The following is a 21,734-nucleotide window of genomic DNA, read 5'->3' on the forward strand; positions in this document are numbered from 1 at the left end:
CGGGGGAGCGGCTCCGCCACATCCGGGCGCCGCCGCTCCCAGCGCGCATGAGCGGCCGCCCCGCCGCTACCGGGCCGGGCGACGCGGTATCGCCGTCGCCGCTCCTCCTCCCCGGGGCGCTGCGCTCCGCGTCGTCAGGCAAGGGGGAGCGACCGAGAGGCGGGGGAGGCTCCCTCCGCGGCAGGAGGAGGAGGAGGAGGAGGAGGAGGAGGAGGAGGAGGATGATGAGGATGGTCGTGGGGGCGGGCGGCGGCGGCGGCAGGCGCTGGCAGCAGCCGGGAGAAGCCCCGCTGGTGACTGGCTGGCGGCACACGCAGCTCTGAGGAGGAGGCGGAGGGTGCTGAGCCCAGCCGAGCCGCGGGGCGGGCGGCTGCTGCTGCTGCTGCTGCTGTCGCCGCGGGGGGAGAGGCTGCGGCGGCGGGAGGGGACCGGCACACGCGCGCACGCACGCGGACGGGTGACAGCGGCGGCCGCCGCGATGTGAGGGGGCTGTGCTGGGGGCGCGGAGGCTCCGCGGGGAGGAGAGGCGAGGCGAGGCAGCCCGCACAGCCCCGGCGGCGGGAGGGACGGCCGGGGCGGGGCCGGCTGGGCCCGGGGCGAGCCGCGTTCCCCGGCGGGCAGGGCGCGGGGCCGCGGGCGGCGAGCGTGGGACCGGCGCTGGCGGCGCTCGGTGGGCTGACCGACTCCTGTTTGCTTGGCTCCAGTCTCCGTCTCCGAGCCCGCGGGCCCCGATGAGAAGCGCCCCTGAGCTGCCGGACTGACGCCTCGCCGCCCTCCCCGCGGACGTGGAGGAGCGCGGCGCCCCCGAGCGCGGCCGCCCCTGCACCGCCCTCCCCGGCGGGGGCTCGTCTGCCGCCTGCGGGGCGGGCGGCGCGGCGGTGACTGCGCGGCGGCGGCGAGGCCGGGGGAGCGGGAGCGCCGCCGCCGAGGACCATGAGGAAATTTAACATCAGGAAGGTGCTGGACGGCCTGACGGCGGTCTCTGCCGTCGCCTCGGCGTCGTCCGCCGCGCAGCAGCAGCAGGCGGGGAACCGGGAGACCGAGATCCAGGAGACTCTCCAGTCCGAGCACTTCCAGCTCTGCAAGGTGAATGAATGCTGCAGCCCCGAGCCGGCGGGCGGCCTGGGAAGGGGGCGCGCCGCCGCGATGGGCACTGCGGGCTTTGCTCCTCCGTACCGACCTCGCCGAGCCTGCCCGCCGCTCCTGTTTGCTTGTTTGCATTGGTTGTTTCGGGGGCGAATGCGGGAAGAAAGCGGTGGGTGTAGCTGTACAGGTCTTGCTGGATTTCTTTAGTCATCTTTCTTGGAGAGTTTCGGGGTTTGTCGTCTAGGCTCTTTCATGCGGGTAATCCTGACAGTGTTCACTAAGGCTTCGTAGAAAGAGTTGGATGGATGGGGGAAGGAGTGATACTTAGCTGTAGTGCAGCTCTGATTATCGCGGGGTTTGAGTAAAAGCCTCTGCTAATGGGCCCGAAGGACAGGAAATCTGTCCCTCTGCATTATTTGGAAGTCATTTGTCCTACTCCTTTATGCCTGAAAAAGGCTTTCAGTGTTTGTGGTGGTTTCACTGCAGTGTGTTGCCAAGTTGGTGATGCTGCTATTGCAAATCCTATCTGGAGACGAAGTTCCCGTTTATTTATTTGCTTGTGTGTGATATGATAACTGCAGTTTGTGTCTGCACACTTCAGAAAATGATGCAGTGAATTAACCATCAGCTGTATCAAGAGGAATAAAAGCTGATTGGAATATCAATTTCATTTATATCTTTGCACTGCACTCATGGCCTGACATGGATGAGCTTGCTTGTGGACTCTCCTCAGTTTTTTTTGTGTATTGCAGGCATTTCTGCTGCTTTCAGGAGTTGGTCATGAAGGATGTGGAGAAGAGCAGAGCTGTTGCCAGTTAGACTTTATTCAGTTGTGAAATACAGAGAGTTGTGGGATATGCCTGCAACTTCAGTGAAGTACAAGGAGTATATCAGAGGTCATGAAATACCTCTGCTTTAAACGAAAGCCTTAGAAATGGAAAAGCTGGCATTTTTGTGGCTTAGGATGCGTGCATTTAGAATGGAAGTAAGAGTAGGTGAGACTTGTATTATGTTCTCAGTTCTGATTAATTGCAGCCTGAGAAGTTTAATGGAGTCGTTGCTTGGTCAATTACCAAATTAGTCTTGGCTAACCAAAAAAGCTAAATGTGCCAATAGCTCCATATTAACAAAGAATCCCATGGTTGAGGAGGTTTGCCTTCATACAATGAGGTATTTTTTGGTTTGGTCAATTCTGGTGCTGCCTGTTCTATTTCAGGGAAGTAGAGGATGAGAGATTGATTCTGTCAAGCTCAAGTTGCTATTTTTTTTTCTTTACTAAGCTGAGAGGGGTTGCACTGTCATGTTGGTCTGTTGGATTGAAATTGAAGTGATTCTCAAAAAAGCAAGTCTAGTAGTTTATAATAGTTCTGATGATAAGTCTGGTTTAGTTGCCAAACTTGCTAGGAACATCTCAGATTTTAATAGTTTAGTGTCTTTGTTAGAGCTGAAAATAAGATTACTCAGGGAATGAGGTAGATGAAAAAATGAAATGCTGAGTTGATACAGTCTTTATACAGAAGAAATGTAAGATTCAAATTAAGTTTCAGAAAGTCTGACTGTCTCTTGATGCTCAAAGATGAATGAGTAATTATGACTAAAAAATCTTTTGTAACTGATCTGTGTAAGGCAGGTGATTTTCTCAGTCTGTGATTAAATTGCTTTGTACTTCCTTTTTGAATTGTGATTAACATTGAATCCTGTTCTCTAACATACAGTCTTGGTTCTGTTTATTTTTGGTGTCCTGCTTGATCCATTGTAACTGCGCTGCTCTGACTTGTTAGACTGTACGCCACGGTTTCCCCTATCAACCTTCAGCCTTGGCATTTGATCCGGTTCAGAAAATACTGGCCATTGGGACTCAGACTGGAGCACTAAGGCTGTATCCTTTTGTATTCTGAAGTGGATTGAGTGCACCTCACACAGGTGATGTCTTGATTCAGCTGCTGGAACCATTCAGAAGACTGGTGGGAACCAGGTATGCAGGAGGGGAGTAAAACAGCAAGCTCTCTCTGCTGTTGGTGGGTGGCTTGGTTGTTCTGCTTGTTCTTTGTGTCAGTTTAAGTTGTGTAAATGATGTGAGGTATGGCTGCTCAGTTGCCATTATCTCAAGGTAATAGATAAATTTTGTAGAGGGTTACTAGTGTGCTGACAATTTACAGCAGCTGACTGCAAATCTAAAGAGAGAAGTGGGCTGAGCTGTGTTTTGTTGTTCTGCTCTATCCTCTGGGGCTGAAACATTCTGTGCTGCTTGGTGAGGTGATGTTTGTTTGGTTGGCTTTTTTTTTGTGTGGTTTTTAGTTGGGCTTTTTTTGGGTGATGGGCTTGTTCTTAAGATAAACTTCGTAATGCTCTAGTGACCTGCTACTACTTCTGTGTTGCCAAATGAGGGTTTCAAGTGGGGGTAGTAAAAGGTACAGGGGTTGTATCTTGCTAAAAGCTTCTAAGTGACAGAGAGAAGCGGAATGAATTTGTGCAGTAAAGCACTAGTAACCCTGCTTCTTTTTGTTCACTAAAAAGTGAACTACCCATATGTTTATAGCCATATGGTACCACAGCCATATGCTACTATCCAAGCCATGTAACAACATATGTGTTTAAACTTTTATTTTTAAAAGAAGGTGTCCTGTAGAGTCTTTAATCCACACTGCTTTGTCAGAACCTTTACTTGTCAGCATAAGAGAATGAATGGAATTCTTTGTTGTCCTGAAATTGACTGAATTCTAAACGTTACGGGGAAGGCTTAGGCCATCTTGCTAGAGAAATTGACTTAATCCTCTTTAAATGGTAGGTAAATCTAACAATTTCCTTTGGTGTTTATATTAGTCTCCAAGTAGGCCTTTTTTGTTTCTTTCTGGTATATCACTACCCTGCCTATAAGGGTAATTGCCATAAGAGGGTTAACTTTTAAAAGTTGAAAAACTAGATTTCTATTATGAACTCTCCAGATTTTTTAACTCAGAGCTTGAGGAATAGGGATAATAATGCAATGTTCTTAATGCCATATTTGAAACTACACTTAATTTAATAAATTTTCTTTTTTAAGAGTTTATAGAGCTGACTTAAATGAAGAGTGAGTTGTGTGTGTGTGGTGTTAATTACTCTCATATTGATAGAATAGATGAGAAAGCAAAAGGAGACACAGAAGTTAGAACTTGGTTTGGAGGGAAAGAAGAGATTAAAATGTACCTGTTTAGAGCTCACTCACCTGTAATTTTGGGCAACATGATATTGCAGTTTGGGTGATGATGACTCAACAAAACCTGTTTCTGGGCACTCATCCATGGCTACACACACCTGTGAATTCTTGGAGTGTGAATTGCTTTCTAAATAATTGAGAGAGGTATTGCAAGATTGTTTGGGAAGAAAATATTACTGTGAGAAAATGACAGAAAATATGTTCTCTAAAGGAAAGGAAGAAGTTTCACGCAGAGGCTGAAACGTTAGTGCTCCTCTAACTTGATGAAGATGAATATGCTTCTTGGTACTTTGATACAGCTCTTGGTTCTTGGAAGAGCTGGTTAAAAGCCCTCAGCTGATAGAGTAGCCCTGTGACCAGGCAGCGCTGCAGAATCTGCATCTCCTGTGATTACCTCCTCATTGTGATGGAGGAATGCAGGCAGAAGGAATAAACTCAGATATATTCCTAATGTCAAAGCAGTCTCTTGCTTTTTGCTGGTTTGAGAAGAGTGGGTAAGAGTGAGGCTCGCAAGAAGTGTTTATTTCATTCTATTGCTCAAAGATAGAGCCAGCCCTCAGGATGCTTTGCTCACTAAGGTTTTTATTAATAATAAATTACATGCAAGGGTTCATTAAAGTAGGATCCACTTACTCTTTAAAGCTGCAAAGTGTTTTTAATTGAAATGAATTGTGGACTGGAAAGACTGAGTGTCAGCAAAGTGTTACTCATTGAAAAATCATAAAAGTGCAATGGAAGGCAGTCCTAATTTTCTTCTGTGTTCATGTTGTGAGAGTATAGAAGTAAAGGAATAATGTTTCTTTCATTGCCTACCAGCAAATGGGAGGTGGGTAGTGTTTTCCTTGTGTCTTCAAGTATAGGTACATCTTTTTATGCTTTCTCTTTTATGAGGAACAGGGAAACAAGTTTGGGAGTTCTTTTTGGAAAGGGTATTGAAGGTAAAATGTTCTTAAATCATGGAGCAAGAACCTGTTTGAGATTTCATTAATATGTGAGGAAAATAATGGTACAGTCCTGGTTTGGTTTTGGACTATTTATCAGACTCTTTACAGAGGTTCTCTGTATTTGATCAGCCTTCAAATTGGTTATTTTAAATTCCAAACCAGTATTGTTCAGAACAGGTTAATGTGAGGAGTTTTCTAAATCACACTCTTACCTTATTCTTCTTTACGAGGCCTCTGTAACCACTACTGGAAGAACAGAGTGACTTCTTATGCACAAGTACTACATGTTTGCAGTACTGTTAAAATTATTTGTAAAAATAGAACTGAAGCTTTTTCTGAAGAACCAAAATCTGTGGTTACAGATATGCTGCCAGTTCAATGACGTTGTCTATCTTAATGGATAAATATACTGAACATCAACACTGTATTGAATTCTCTAAATCCACAAAGTAATTGTGAAAATGGAAGTACCTAAATTATAGGTATCTTGTTGCACTAATGGGATTAGAATTACTATTCTGTTAGTATTTTTTGCCTCCAGGCTCGATGGGTGTAGTTGGTAACATAGTATGCCAGAGGGGCAACTTTACCATTCTATGCCCATGAGCAGCAGTTGGTTGTAGATCCTGCAGTTTTAAGAGGGAGAGAAGTCTGTAAAAATACTAGGAAGAGACTGCTTTTAGTGTAAAACTTTAAACTTATGAGTCATGAAAGTTAGTTTGGGATTATTCCCTGATTTAACTTGAGCAGTATATCCCTTGTATTAATTTTAAAAAACTTGATTAGTTACTAAGAAACATTTCTAACTCTTATTTAGCTAGGAGATTTAAAACCAAGATTTTTGGAGGTAGACGGATCCTTAATTGGAGTATTTCCCCACCCCAAAAAGAACAGTTTTAGCTGTTAATAACAAAAGTTCTGTTCTGCTCTCACCTATGAACAACAGCTGGGTTACTTTATGGGGTATAAGGAAAAGTTACAAAGTGAGTAGCTTAGTAGAGTAGAGCCACCTGATGTGGCCCTCTTCCTGACACTAGGATCTGTTAAAAACAGTTAATCTATTGGATTCTGTTTTCTCTGTTGCAAGGGAAATTGAGGGATGAGGTAGACACAAGGGCAGAAGCACTGTGCTGAGTGACATAAAATCTCAAATGATTTGTCACGAGCACTCACCTGGACATGCTGGTCCAGCTGTTCCTCTGAGTTTGTGGTGTGGTTGGAGGATACTTGTTCCAGCTGTTTGAGGTGTGTGAGTCTTGGCTGGTGGCCTGCTTCTTGTGTGGCAATTCTGCCTCAGGCTCCCTCTTGTCTGTGCTGGATTTTTGTGAATGTGATCCCCACAGGGAACAATTGTGCTCACTATTGATTTCAAACTGCTATGGTCAATGTAAGCTGCTGGTGGCCTCTTTTGTCGCTGCAGGTCAGTATCTTTGGTTTTCTCCATACTTGGAGGGATTTAGCAGCTGTTACCAGGGTAGTTTTCACCTTTTGATCTACTGTCACAGCATGTGAGATATTGTTAAAAATGTATCTGTGCTTTGCTTCTTTTCCGTGCATACCTGAACCATTACAGCAGGACATGCAGTCCTTGGTCTTAAGAAAGTTTTGTGCAGAATTGGCTGCGCTTTGTTTTCCCAGCAGATATCAAAACCTTCTAATGAGTTAGAGTTCAGTTTATCTACTCAAGGTTTAACTTGGTGTAATCGGTTAGACTTTACCCCGTGACATCCTGACAGTGCTCAGTGTCATGAGTAATAGCCCTGCTTCTGTGCTCTTCATTGCTTTTGCTCTTCTATTTAGAAGGCCCTCTGGAAGCCTAATGTGATCTGAACAGAGGTGTGTGTAAACTCTGAAAAGGATAGAGAAAGATGTAATGAGCTTTTTTGGGTTTTTTTTTTTACTTTAGGATGGTGTTTCCTCAGAAGTTCTAAGTCCAGGGCTGTGTACAATTAATAATAATAGTCAGCTGAGCTTTTTTTATTTGCTTTTATAAGGTAGAATAGTCTTTGAAGCTGAAGCAGAAATATTGAAGGAATTCTCCTGGTCCCTGCTGTTTAACTGCTCCATCTTAAACAAGTTTCTTCATTTTTCTTCACTTTAATTTTTCTACAGCAAAACTAGGACTATATATCAAATTAGATGTTTTGTGATAATCTACCAACATAAATACAATATCTGTTGGTGCTTTGTGCCTTAAAAATATGCATTTGCAGCATGAAGTTCAGCCTCTCTATCAGAGGGAGTTCTGGAAAGGAAGACCATTTTCACTAGAAATAATTGAGAATGAAGGGAATACCTGTAAGAGTAAGTGTTGTACCTGCCACACAGAAAAAATTTTGCCTCCGACTCTTTATTCCCAAGCAGAATAGGTTATTTAATTAAAATTTGGTGCTTTTTTTTCCCTCTTGCAAACCAAGTTAACAGGAAGGAGAAAAATTAGATTGTTCACCATTCCATCATTAAAATTTGAAGATTCCAATTGTCCTGAATGTCAGTATCTGTGAATTTCCCCACAGTCTTTTCAGGAGTAAAAGATGACTTATGCAAGCAGATGGTTGAAGTTTTTATGTGTTTGGGGTCTATAAAGCTTTTTTTTATGTGATTTCCATTCTCCAGCCTTTTTGAGAACTCACTTTTTTAAAAAATCACAATAGCTCAAAAGCCTGGATATGTGGTTCCATGCAGTCAGTTTTTGATGAAACGCTTCTTGTAGCATCTGGATTGCTTTGCCATAGATATATACTACAAAATTCAAGCAATTTGGTAAATTCTCTGAAGTCCTAACAAAATAGCATTTCCACATTGTGATGTGATTATAGCCATTAAAATTATTTCTCCTTTGGATCATTCAGACTTTGCAAGGCAGTCTGACTGATTTTGTTCCTTATGGAAATATCAGCTTGAGATATTTGTATTTTGGGGTTTTTGCTTTTTGGGTATTTTTTTTATTGAAGTAGTTCTATACTTGCTCTTCTCTCTAGTAGCTCTACACTGGCAGTAGGACAGTGGGTGGAGTTGTTTAGAGTATGCAAAGATTTCAGTTTTTTAAACAGAGCATCCAACTGATGTTGGCACATCTTCAAGTGGCATGCTGAACCAGATGAAGCTGGGTGATCCTTTCTGACATAAATTACTCTGTAATTCTGTTGATTCTGTGAACACACCAAATTTGAACTGAACTACTCTTTTGTGGATGGTAAGGGTTTTTTGGCATTTGTACACTGAAGAAAATGGTCTCAACCCTTGTCACTGGTGTTCTGGACTTTGAATAAATATGTCTGCTTTGGGAAGAGTACTTTGTAAAGCTATTAAAAATATTGCAGTAGTGTCATGTCAGAGACACACTGATTATTTATTATTATGAAAATGTTTATTGTCTACCTTGCCACTCAGTTCACACAGAGTAGTTCAAACAAGAAAACTACTTTGCTTAAAGTCTATGTTAATCTTGTCACATTTCCATTTCTTTTAACACTACTGCATTTCTTGTCATATCCAGCACTTTGTTCACATGGTTATTATCTTAGTGAAAAATTCCCATCCTCTAAATGAAAAAAATCAGCTACTTTTGGGTGTTATGAAATTAAATAGGGCCAAAATGGCATGGTGAGGCATGTATTTCCTAAAAGTGCATGGAATTAAAACAGCTGAGTCCTACACAGAGAAAGATTTGCCTGAATTCTTTATAATAAATAGGATGGTATTGTTTTTAAATCTGTGGTTTTACTTGTTGGGAAACTTAGTGCGCTGGTTTTGGCTGGAGTAAAGTTAGTTTTCTTCACAGTAGCTGGTAGGAGGCTGTGTTTTGGATTTGTGCTGGAAACAGTTATGATAATGTGGGGATGTTTTCCTTGTTGCTGAGCAGGGTTTATACAGAGCCAAGGCCTTTTCTGCCCCTCACCCCACCCTACCAATGAGCAGCCTGGGTGTGCACAAGTAGTTGGGAGGGGACACAGCCCAGGACAGCTGACCCAAGGGATATTCTATACCATATGGTGTCATTCTCAGGGTATAATGCTGGAAGAAAAAGGAGGAAATGGTGTTTGAAGTGGTGGCATTAGTCTTCCCAAGTCACTGTTACACATGAGGGAGCCCTGCTTTCCTGGAGGCAGCACCTGCCCACCCATGGGGAGCAGTGGATTAATTCCTTTTTTTGCCTTGCTGGCATGAAGCATGGGTTTGGCTTTGTCCATTAAACATTATCTATCTCAAACTGTGAATTTTCTCTCTTTTCCAATTTTTCTTCCCCATCTCACCAGAGGCAGTGAGTGTCTGTGTGAAGTCTAGTTGCTAGATGGGGTTAAACTGCAGCAATGCTGTATGACACCCAGTGTGCAGCTCAAAGGATTTGAGATGATGACAGGTTTGACTGGAATGTGCTAGATTGAATTTATAGCTGTAATTGCTGATTAGCTATTAATTGGCAGGTGCTTGTCAGGAGCCTTGCTTGCCTGACTGTACATTAGAGTCCAGTGCTCATTAGTGGCTGGTTCCTGCTCTCCGTGCTGCTTTGTCACCTGGCTGTGCTGTGCCTGGAGCACTGTGATAGCAGCAGCAGCGATGTGCCGAGCTGGCAGGTGCCCAGGGACCCGCTGTGTGTCTGTGCCGCTGGCCTGGCCTGGCTGGGACTGACCTGGGAGCTTCAGCCAAAGGGACCTGACCCAGGGATGGGCCCATGTGGGAGCAGGTGGATCCGTGTCAGTCAGGACAATCTGGAAGTGGCTGTGGCTACGTCAGTGCAGCAGCAGGAACCTCTGAAGGGATGGAGGCTCAGGGATAAGTCTGTGCTGCAGCAGGTGGATTCTGACACATCAGTGCCTGTGGATAAATCCGTGCTGGAGCACCTGAAAGCGTGTGGCCGTGGATAATGCCACATGAGAGCAGGTACTCCCCTGGAAGGACTGCAGCCGTGGGTAAAGCCATGTTAGAGCAGGTTTATCTCTGAAGGGACTGTGGATAAGGCCATGCAGTAGCAACTGTGGCTGTGGGGAAGCAGCAGGTCTGTTATTGGGAGAATTATTACATATACTTTGATTCTACTAATGCAACTTCTAGTAATTCCTTTTGTTCAAGAATACCTGAAGTATAACCGTATTAAAGCTCATACTATAATCTACAAAAATTTACAATGAAAACTTCCCTCTAGGTGTTTTACTGACAGAGCAGAAACTTAATGGATATAGCCTTGCAGCTTCAAACTTGCTGGGTCATGGTGCGCATGGGTAAAGAAATATTTGGAAAGCAAAGTTTGTAAGGCTGCAGGTTACTGTAGCACTAGCATAGGTTGTTTCCTTGTACCACTCTGCTATTTGTGAAACACTGAGGTTTGGATTGTGTGACCTGATGAGGTTAGGCTAAACTGTAAAAGGAAATTGGATGGCTGGAGCCCAGCTTAGGCTTTCAGACTTATGGTACACTGCTCAATTCACTAAGATCTTAATTTGGCATTTTACTAGATTTGTTCTTGATCACTGTGGAATGGCTTTTAGAACTGAAGTAGCATTATTGCTGCAGGAAATGGCATGAGCAGTTTTAGTCAAGTCACATCTGGAAGAGTTGAAGCAGCTTAAGATTTGAGATGTGATAAAGAAAGCATGAAGACACAAATCAATGCTAGAAACCCTTCCTAACAAAACTTTGTTTCACAGAAATTTTGTAACTCTGTTAGTCTTCTAAGAGTCCAGGTACCTTTGTTGTACAAAGGTTTCAAAAGGCAAAGGTAAGTGTTCTTACACAATAAATTTAAGGTGACTAAGCTTATCTGTGTAGAACCTCAGTGAGAAAGAGAATAAAGCCTTCAAATTATTACATTCAATATGAAGATAAACAGAACTGCAGGATATGGATTTTGCAAACACTTCGCTTTGCCCTTGATCTTAGCTGTCTGGTAATGGTTTTACATTTTGAAAAATATTGGAGTACCTAATAGTTTTGAGAGAGTTAATACTGTGGTAGATCTTTAATCTCTTGGTCTTCCCTCTTCCTCTTCCTGCTCTCAATGTGCCTATCTTGAAGTGCACCATCAAACTGATCATAGTTGTTTTTTGAAAAGTTGTCGTTCTTGATCCTGCAAAGTTCATCTGGTTAAGTAGACAAGACTGCTTTCCCAGAGATGTAGTTCTTTGCCATGTAGTAATTTGTTTGCCAGCCTGAGAAATAGGTTTGTGTAACTTTTGAGGCAAAACTGCCTTGCTCACCCACTGCCTGTATGCTGCCTGCCAGCAGTTTTTGGAGTTCCCTTATTTTGCTGACCCGTAGGTTTCAGTTGTGGTACTGTAATTGGTACTTGAATGTCAGTCAAGTGTAGCCTCGTAGAATTCCTGATAACTTAGTGACCCCATTCATGTCAACGCTTCTATCATAGGCGCTGGGTAATTGTACAGCTTACGCGTTCATCAAAGGAAGCACTCTAAGTTACCACCACTGTTGACTTGCAGTGTGAATACAGGTGAAGGTCTAAAGACATCATTTAAGTCTGTGTCAGTGGTATTTGTATCACTGAATTCAGACACATTAAAATAATGAAGGTCTTGGAAACAGCTGAAACCAAACTATTTTGAAAGAGAGGACTGGTAGAGTGGTAAAATGCCTTATTTAGTAAATTTCTAAAATATGTAGCTGTTCTCTCAGCCTCTGGGGACTCATGCCGAATCCTGATTCCTTGTGATTTTTGCAATGCATTTGTGAAATTACTTTTTCTGTGGCTGTTGTTTAGTTCTGGAACAATGATGTTCAGTTTAAGACTGACGCAAATGAGAACCATTTTCTTCCACTTAAAAATGTCTCCTTTTAAGAAATTCTAAAACTGGCTTTGTGTCAGGATCTGCACAACTGGATGACGTCCTTGGTCTGTGTACTACTTACTTCAACTTATTCACTTTGTGCAATGATTCAGTGTATTTTAAATCCCTAAGCTTTGCTTAAACAAAAAATTTGGTTATTGGTGGTGCTTGTACTGAGGCAACTCTATCAATTGCTGAATTAAGATTGATTTTAATACTGTATTAGTAAAAATTATTTTCAAATATCAGGAGTAGGTCATGCATAGTCAGTCTTACGTTCATAGTCTTTGTATTCTTAATGCTAAAATGAAGTAGTTCTAATCTTACAGATTTTTTCTTGAGAGATTTGAGATTTTTTTTTATATTTTTCAGTTACTTAGAGATATTCTAAGTATTATAAACAGTAAGTATTTTATTCTAAGTGAATTCTGTTTCGAGTGCCAATAATAGTGAAAGCAGGTGAAACTAGAAGTGAGTCTGCAAGTATAGAAAACAAAATGCTTTTAAGGAATGCTAGGTTACAAAGTGGGTAAAGTTGGATGTTACCACAGTAGGTCATCTAGTGCATCCCCCCTTGCTCAAACAGACCCTGCTAGAGCACATGACTCAGGATTGTGTTCAGATGGCTTCTTCAAAACATAAAACCAGAACTTTTTGTAATAAAAATGATGCAGATTTTGTAATACTTGAAAAAGGGCAGTCCGAAGTGTTGCAGTTTGCTAAATCAATTACTTGATTGGTGTTGTACAGAGAGAAGTTTACAGCTTGATAGAATTAAGTCCAGGCTACTTTATTTGCCAGTTTTGCTAAACATCTGGGATTTCGTTCCATGAACATGTTAAAAAAGGTAGTAACAAAACCTGATTTATGTTTAGAAAACCTGAGGCTTAATTTTCTTTTAGGACTGACATAATAATAGTTCACAGTAAGTCTTTAGCCCGTCCCCCTCAAACCACACTGTGCTCTTTCAAGCAGGGCTGGTGGAGAGTGGAGGCTAGGTTCTCCACCAAGAAGGCTATAGATCAAACTTGCCCTTTTCTGAGATATCTCTCATGGATTCTTCAAGAATTAATTGTCATTTCCTGCTTTATATTCTCGTGTAAACTCCACAGGAGTTTAACTATGGAGCTTTGTAAGCCAGGGGATTAAGGAGAGGGTGCGGATCCAAATGAAGCAATATGTTTGTACTTCTGCTTAGTGAGCTATTCTTTTATTTTGTGTGATTCATATTATTTAAGCAGGGGTTTGCATTTTTTAGCCTCTTGAAGCTGCTGTCTGGCTTGTACTCTGTATGTATACAAGTAAATTTATCACATTTTTGGTTCACATAATGATAAATGTAGCTCTTCAAGAGTAGCCAACTAAAGAGGTAATCCAGCTGGTGTCCTGTGTTTTTGGTAACAGTTTCTGCTACATGCCCTCCCTCTTTCTCAGCTAGTAACAGTGATTCCTAGTCAGTAGCAGCAGATGGACCTATTTGCATTTTCCAACTTGCTCATTAGGCAAAAAGATGGAATACTAATTTTTTTTGTGATCACTTAATGTTCAATTGATAGTATTAGAGTGCCTGTCTTAGTTTTTTAGCATATGTTCTATCCAGTCATACTACCTTGTTAAACAGAGCAGATGTCCATCTTCACAGTTGAAAAACATTCTTAACTGGACTTTGTAATGTTGATGTTAGAGGTACAGTTACTAAGCTTTAGTGATGCATATTAATATGGAGAACAGGCTGCAAAACAATAACTTGCCTGGCATTCCCATTTATGTGCTCCAAATCTGTGTAGTAAACTGATGCAGTAAGATTGCCTCCACAGCCACCCCTAAATGTCAGATAAAAAGGAAAGTCACACACATGCACAACAACAACAACAACAAAACCCCCCAAAAACAAACAAACAAACAAACAAAAAAAAAAAAAAAAAAAAAAAAAAAAAAAAAAAAAAAAAAGAGGTAGAGCTGGCATGGTGAATATCCCCTCACTCTTTAAAATAATGAGGTAGGAAATACAGCCTTTTTGAAAATCCTGGTGAGTTTACTAGCAGGGATGGAGAGAGATCAGGTAGCCTACATGTCAAAAACAATGTTAGTAATTGCTTGTTAGTAATGTCCCCATGTTTTCATAAGGGCTGTTTGTCAAAGGAAATAGAGTTCAAGTAGCTGCTGACAAAGAATACTACAATTTTCTTAAACTTTTGTGCTTCTTTATCCTTAGTTTGTTTAGGTTTTTTGGGTTTTTTTAAAAGGTATAGGTCAAATTTTTTTTTTCAATTACCCCCAGTATATGTGGCTGCCTAGGATGTGACTGTTATACCTGTTTTCTTACAGACCTGGTCCATGGAACTATTGTGAATATAGTCCCAGTTATGTTAATAGATCAAATAAATGGTGCTCTGGATTTAAAAAAAAAGAAAAAAAAAAAAAGAGGGAGGAAGTGGCATTTTCCAAATGAACTTCTACTGACTTTTGATGATCTGTTCTTTCTATTGGCAATTCCCAGTGACAGAAGCAGCACATCAGATAATGCTGACAGTGAGGTTTGGTTTCAAAATATTTAGAAAATGCAGTTTCATATCATAGCATATGACCAGTCTTCATTTCAACTCAGTACTTCACATTGTTATCATTTTTTGGACACAGCTTCTAATTTTCTTAAATTTTTCTGGTTTGTTAGTAGGGAAACATCTTTGCTACTCAAGCTAAAAATTGAGGTGCCTGAGCAGTGGATGAAAATGTATTACTGCCATGGTAAAAAGTAAAATGCCAAGACTGTTGAAGTGGTGTAGTGGTGAGTTTATCAAGGAAGCTGTTGTGCAGACAGGAGTGTGATGATCACGCTGCTATCTGAGGATGTTCTCTGCCTTCAGTTTTTTGTCTGCAGCGGAAGTTACTGTTGCAGCGCTGGGCAAGTTCTGAAAACAATGCCCTTGAGTAAGTTCTAAAGGAGAAAGGCTGCTCTGTGCCATTTCTCAGTGGTCACAGTGTGCTACCAGAGTAATTGTAGCCAATTTGACAAAGAAGATACTGCTAATGCTTGCTATTTTCATATACTGAGTAATGGACTGGCATTTTCTAGGGGTGTAATCTCACTTGCTGTAGAAAGACTCATACAAAGAGACTATTCTTGCGAAATATTTCTGAAATCGTATTTCATGTCAAACTTGAATTATGCAGGCTTTGATTACAATACAGGTAAAATATTTAAAAGCATAGTTTGAAAGCTTTTTCCACATAGTTCATTTTACAAAAATGCCACCCTAAAAGTTTCAGAATACTGGAGGATTCTCTACCTGTCTTTAATTGCTGCAGTACAAACAATAACTGTACGTTATACAACTGTAGATAATTTGGAGGAAGTTCACTTATGATGAAATGAAACTCAGTTGTGCATACTTGTTAGCATTGTCTTAGTGTTTTAATGGACAATATGTAAAGATGATCAGTGTAAGTGCATTCTGTATGCATGATACTGAACTGCTATAAATATATAATTTTCAGCTCCTAACAAGAACTTTTAAACATATTTAGTAGTCTAAAATATCTTAGTAGCTCAGTGCTGCTCACAGCTATTATTTGGTATATTAGATCTCTGGCTGTCTATTTTTTTTTTAATGACTACTAATAAATGCCATTCAGTGTTTCTAATTTTCTTCATGTTTGACTGGAATACACGTATCACTCTATCACGGTGATTTTTAGTAAAATAGGTTTCATTCTGGATTTTTGTAACAGTCCACTAATTAATATTTCTTCCTTCATTTTTATTCAAGGAGATTATATTGTTTTGGTTTTTTTATAGTTGCTGTTTTTTCTTATTAGAAATTGTTCAGTAATAGAAACAATTTTTACTTTTCCTTTAAAATCTCGTCTTTAAATTTTTCAGTATCTCTATGTGACTGGTTTCTTTTTCTCAGAAAATAATTATTAAAAAATACTTAGTTGTTCAGGTGTGCTTTATCTATTTTAGCGCTTTTTCTGGTAGAATTAATTGTAGCCCTTGTCCATGAATAGTTTCCAGGAATGTAACTATCCTAAATCTCTGGTGGTCTGGGGTGAATGATTTAACTCTTTCCTCTTCTCTGCTTCAAGAGGATTGAGTTTGTGCATGGATGTGGTTTGTGAGGAGGGGTAAGGCTTGATTGTGTTGAAATGTTTTTATCCTGACTCTGAAGTCTTGTACCTGACAGTGAATTTGAGGACTACCAGTTCTCTGCAGACTCACCAAGTTTAGAGAGTTGAGCAGACTGAGCGTGTGAGGGAAAAATGAGCAGTATTCAGACTGCAGGTTGCAGTGCCTAATGTATCAATTGGGAACTTTTATAGTCCTTTGTTGCAAAAGAAGTATGGATACTTTGCAGGTGAAACACTTTCAGATTTGTAACACTTCAAAGAACTAAAGTAAATTTCCATGCAGTTAGAAAAGGTTCCTTAGCTTTTTCTCTTGATACATATGTGACTTGAATTTTGTTCTGGTGGAGTTCTTTACCATCAGAAAGTCTAATGCTCTTCTTGATTTTTTTTTTTTTAATTTTTTTTTTTTTTTAATTCACACAGAACTATTGGACACTGTAAATATACAACAGGATTATTTGTTCCTCTTTCATTGCCAATCCACTATGCTGACATTTGAAAGAAGAAGTAATCTTTAAACAGTAACTTGTAAAAGTAGTGTTTTTTCTTTTCAAACTTTTCTAGTGAAATCTTGGAAACAGTAGTTTTCTCCCGTGGTTTTTTTTTTTTTTTTTGTTTGTTTGTTTGGTTTTTTTGGGGTTTTTTTTTTTGTTGGGTTTTTTGGTTTTTTTCCCCCCCCTAGTGAATGTTTGAGGAGCACCACAGGTAACTTGTCTGACATGTGCCAGCTCAGATGTTCCAGCTTATATTTGAGCTTCATGTGTTTTTTATTCCTCACCATGCAGAGCATATATAAAACTTCCATAGTTTACAGCTGCTAGTAAGTTGTAGCTGGCTGACAATTACATGTTTTCCTCTTGGATTTTTGGATGAAAGGTGTTATAGAAGTGAACTTCCAAAATGAATTTAGTTTTCTCTATTGCTGAGTAGAAAAAGCTGTCTAGCACTCACAACATTGAATGCTGAACTACACTGCATACCGAAGGTTCTGACTCAAAGCGGGTTTGAACTGATGGGGCTACAATGCCACATTAATTTTAATGATCTGGATTTGGTGCTTAGAAACTATCTTGAGGTTGGATGAAGAATCCTGTTCCAGGCAATGCTTTTCTTTTGTCTGTGCCCTTGGATATTTTCATGTTACGGCATTTCTGAAGTGCCCTTTTTCACAGCTGGAAACTTTCATAGAGAAGGTAGGAAACCCTGTCTATTTGACATCTGTAACTGCAGGCTTTAACATTAAAACCTTAGTAAAGCTCTGGAATGTGGTGATAGTCTACCTCAAACAGCAAGTGATTTTCTTTTTCTTTTTAAATTTTCTCTATGGGGTAGTACTGTGACTGGTGGTGATGACAGAGGTTACTTTTTTGGAATATGCATAGTTGGTAGGTTTTGTCTTTTAACTGAACAGCAGCCATTTCACTTTCTTGTAAGTGGTTCTTGTGTAAATATGTTGCTGAAGATTCCAGTGAGACCCAAATTACTTGAAAAAAGAGTTGAAATTTAGTTTTGTACTTTAACAGCATTCACTTTGTAGGTAATAATTTTGAGGAATCTGGCTGTGTTTTTTCTTCAAGCATATCTTTGTGCAGACTTGCTCATTACATTGCCTTCTCTTTACCACGGTAAAAAAATGAGGGGATCATTGGAAATGTGAATATGCTCTCTTGGTATTTGGAAGGCAGGGTGGTAGTGAAGAAGATGGAAGTGCTTTGTGGAAAGGAAACCTCTAATGTTTCTGCAGCTTTTCCTTTACTATGCAGGAAGTGTACACAAATGCTCAAGTGCTGTAAACCTTCAGTATTTGTATTTTTTATTAATACTGTCTTATGATGCAGAAATATTAGTAGATATTTCTGTTAAGGCACAGGATTGTGGAAGAAACTTCAAAGTTCTGAACAGCATCAGTAGCCTCTCTGTGTCTTTGAGGGGCTTGAAGCAACAATTTGCTGTATTTGCACTTCTTCAAGTTCCCTTGGAACTGGAATAGTTTCAGCTATGTGAATTTTAATATATGGACATCTATAATTTTGGATACTTTTATCTAGAGGAAAGACAGACATTTGCACTGTGAAACTTGCTACCGTATGACTCAATGTTGTAGTGCTATTGCATGCGTGTTGTAACTCCTGAAGTGCTTCCTGTGACTACGCAGAGCCTGTATTTTAGGACGCTGAGGTAATGCTTTGGATGGGATATGGGCCTAATCTGGCTTTTTCCCCTTCTTTCCATCTTCATTTCTCCACTCTTTTCAGCTTCATATTTTCATGAAATTTATGGAAAAGTATTAGCTGAAGATTTCTACCTCTTCAGTCAAAGTTGACTGAAATAGCTCTTCAGACTCAGATTATTTGTTTGTTCTGCTAGTAAAACCAAACATTCTTGCAATAGCAGGCAGATAAGCACTGCCTGAAGTATCAGACATCACTTGGAATCTGACAGGCCCTGGAAGTAAAGTGAATAAAAGATGGGGAGATTCTCTAAAGTATCAGGGGGGAAAAAAAAATCACTGAGGCTACTGTTGCAAGGTAATACCTTCCCTCCATCTCGTAGTTAAAGCACCTACTAGGAAAAACTGAAGGAAAGATGTACAGGAGAAGTACCTTGGACCGTGCTTTTTCTGTTGATGATCTGTTTTCCGTCTTGTTTAGTCTTAAACTGGGCCTTGGGTTCTTGGAAATCCCATAACATGCTTGTAATTATCCCCTTCCCAGCACTAAGAGAAACCTTTGGGTTTCTAAAACTTTCACAGCTTGTGCTAAACTGTAGCTCTGTATTTTTACTCTTGTGGAACTCCTGAGCACTGCCCCGTCATGCATTTCTTGGGGCTAAAGAAAGGACCTGTCTGAAGTCCTCAGGTACACTGGGAAAGAAACAAACTACACAATCTAATTTGGCAGCTGCAAAAAATTTTAAGAGAAGAGTTAAGATGGAATGGGTAGGGTTAATTTTAGGGCTATGCTTTACAGCTTAATAATATTGAAGACACATGTTTTGATGCCAATTTTTTGAATCTAGCAATTTAGGTTTTGTTAGTGACCACTTCTCTTTCTGACACTTAAAAAAATTAGGCTGAATAATGCAAAACATTTACAATTCATGTTGAGCTAGTGCATTAAATTTTAAAAATAAGTTACCATCCTGCATTTGAGGAGATGTGAATTGAAGTTGCATAAGCAACTTCTAGGGACAATGTCAGCCTTTTAATATTCTGTGTCAAATTGGATTTCTGGTAAATACAAACCATAAACATATTACTTTTTGCAGCACTGGTATGCAGCTGTTTTTGTGATGTGAAGTGGAGCTCTGTATAATAGCAGAAATGTCTCATCAAAATAGCTAAGTAAAATTACAACTACTTCCACAAAACAATGATTTCTTTTAATGTTTTGGCATGTATTTTTCCATGTTCTATGAAACGCATGAAAAAATGCAAGGCAGTCTAATGAGCGAGCATTGGTTTTGCATATTTAAAATAAGAGTTTGAGCTCCATGGTACCCCTTGTTTATGCAAGGACATAGTTTCCTCTCTTGATTTTTGTGGAATAGTGCCACCTACTGAATTTTTGAAATTGTACCTTGGTTTTCATTTGTGGTGGTAATTTTGAGCAAACCTATAAAATGGTCACTACTCTTTTGATAGCAGTGAAATAGTAAGTTTCTCAGTCCTTTGGTGATATGCAAAACCAAAAATTATGCTGAAGTGGAATCTGAGGAGGCTTAAGATAAATTGAAAAACACTGTCTTAGAGTTAGAAAATACTTAAAGTACCAATTAAAGGATAGCTGTGATTGCTCACACTTGAGGCTAATTTTAACAATTTTTTAGAGTCACTTTGAATGAGACTATTTAAGAAGTCTCTACTTCTGCTTTGAGCAGACGAGGGAAATTTTGTCCCAAGACCTATTTATTTCATTATGTTTGAATTACTAGGGTTTAGAGACTGCTAGCTGAAATACTTAAGAAGCAATAGCAGCTTTTTGTGATGCTGTGCCTGTGAATATCACATGGGGCATTTGGAAGGTCTTTCAGCTTGTCTGTCCCCAGGCTCATAGCTGAAAGACTGCTATGAGTCTGGGGATAGATTGTTGTATTAATTTGGTACAAACAGAAGAGGTAAACTTGTACCTGCCTCCTGGATTTGGGATCTAGGTTTCTCTTTCTTGCTGATGCTATGGACTGTTGGTACTTCTAATCCTTGACCTGCTTAGTGCTTCAACAAGTGACTTTGCTGTTAAATACTTCAAAAAGCTGTGTAAGCATAAACATGATGTACCTGTGTCACTGTATTGGTAAAACTTCCAGTGATTAAACTTTCTTCAGAAGTTTGGGAGAGGAAGTTTTTTCCTTCATTAGTACAATGCAAAGTGGTGTGGGAAGTAGAAGGGTAGATGGTAATTTGAGTGATGGGTAATTTGGGTGGCTGTGTCCAAAGGAAGGAGCTGATATCAGTACTGAGAGAGAAACTACAGCAAAGTCTGGGGGAGAAATTGATAGATGTGACTTTTTATTTTAATTATTCCTATGCCTAGGTCCCCTGCTTTTTCTGCTGTCTTTATTAAAGCAAATGAGTGAAAGTGGCTGCATGAAGAGTGGTAACTGCCTGTGGTGTTATTCTAAATGACCCCTTATGGTGTAAAGGGTTAATGAGGTACGGGTAAAATTGGCTCAGGAGACTACACTCACTGCTATGAAGTTTGTGGGGAGGGGATTAGGGAATGGGCTTGTGTGTGAACAAAGCTGAGATGGAATGACTGGTGATTACAGTTGGTCTTCTGTCACTTCTGTCCGGTGGTTGGTGATTTGGAAATGACTGAAGAGACTTTGCTTGTCAGACAAGAGTTAAGGCAACTATTATAGATCATGCTATGTGAATGAAGAGAGATTTCTGGACCTAGCAAAATGCTTTACAGTCAGAAATAGGTGATGACAGACAATAGTTAATTGGGCAAGGATTGGCTATGTTCTTTGAAAATGTTAAATTGCCCTTTTATTTGATAATATCCAAGGCTATTTATGTTTTCATAAGCTAAATTAAATAAGTATATAATTCACTTAGCATCTAGTTCTAGAACATTACACTTGTTAATGCTGCTCTTGCCAATGTTTGTACAAAATATCAGGGCTCTAAGAAGAGACATCATTCTTATTCCAAGTATACCTCAGTTCTGGGAGCATAGAATGCCCCTGCCTTTATTCTTGGCCAATGAGCTATGCATGTAAAGAGGAAAAGCCTGGTTAATTATTAATACAGTGATATAGTATGTAATAACATGTTGAATTTGACTTGAAACTAAATTGGATTAAATGGGTAACAGGTGAGCAGGTCTTGGAAGCATGCAACAGAAAACAAAGGTTTTATCTCTGAATTTTGATGAAGTTCTTCAAAAATATGTAATTATTTCCTGGATTTATTCTTACCTATGCAGCCTTTGTAAAAACTTTACGGAATTAGCAGTTACCACCCATTTCACTGCATCTTGTGTAGTCGTAGAAACCAGTATTTGTAAGTTTCCTACCCTTGTGTTCTGCTGTTCTCTTCCATCCCACCCAGAAAAAGTACTGGATTAGTCATTTTTGTGTTGTTAGTGCTGA

At 40.3% G+C, this 21,734-nt stretch overlaps 1 protein-coding gene across 8 annotated transcripts in view; it reads left to right on the plus strand.

The window, feature by feature from the left end:
- Window positions 1–239: 239 nt before the first annotated feature.
- Window positions 240–21,734, plus strand: part of STXBP5 (syntaxin binding protein 5) — a 100,952-nt gene continuing 79,457 nt past the window's right edge. For 6 of the 8 annotated variants that reach the window (XM_041423484.1, XM_041423488.1, XM_041423490.1 and 3 more), the window contains exons 1-2: window positions 240–1,086; window positions 2,868–2,965. In XM_041423484.1, the coding sequence (XP_041279418.1) occupies window positions 934–1,086; window positions 2,868–2,965 (251 nt within the window). In that variant the 5' untranslated portion in view covers window positions 240–933. The remainder of the gene's footprint in view (window positions 1,087–2,867; window positions 2,966–21,734) is intronic. The other 2 variants (XM_041423485.1, XM_041423486.1) reach the window with 2 other exon arrangements.

This window comes from Onychostruthus taczanowskii, unplaced genomic scaffold, assembly GCF_017590055.1.
Source record: "Onychostruthus taczanowskii isolate IOZ18803 unplaced genomic scaffold, ASM1759005v1 scaffold78, whole genome shotgun sequence".
NCBI lineage: Eukaryota > Metazoa > Chordata > Aves > Passeriformes > Passeridae > Onychostruthus > Onychostruthus taczanowskii.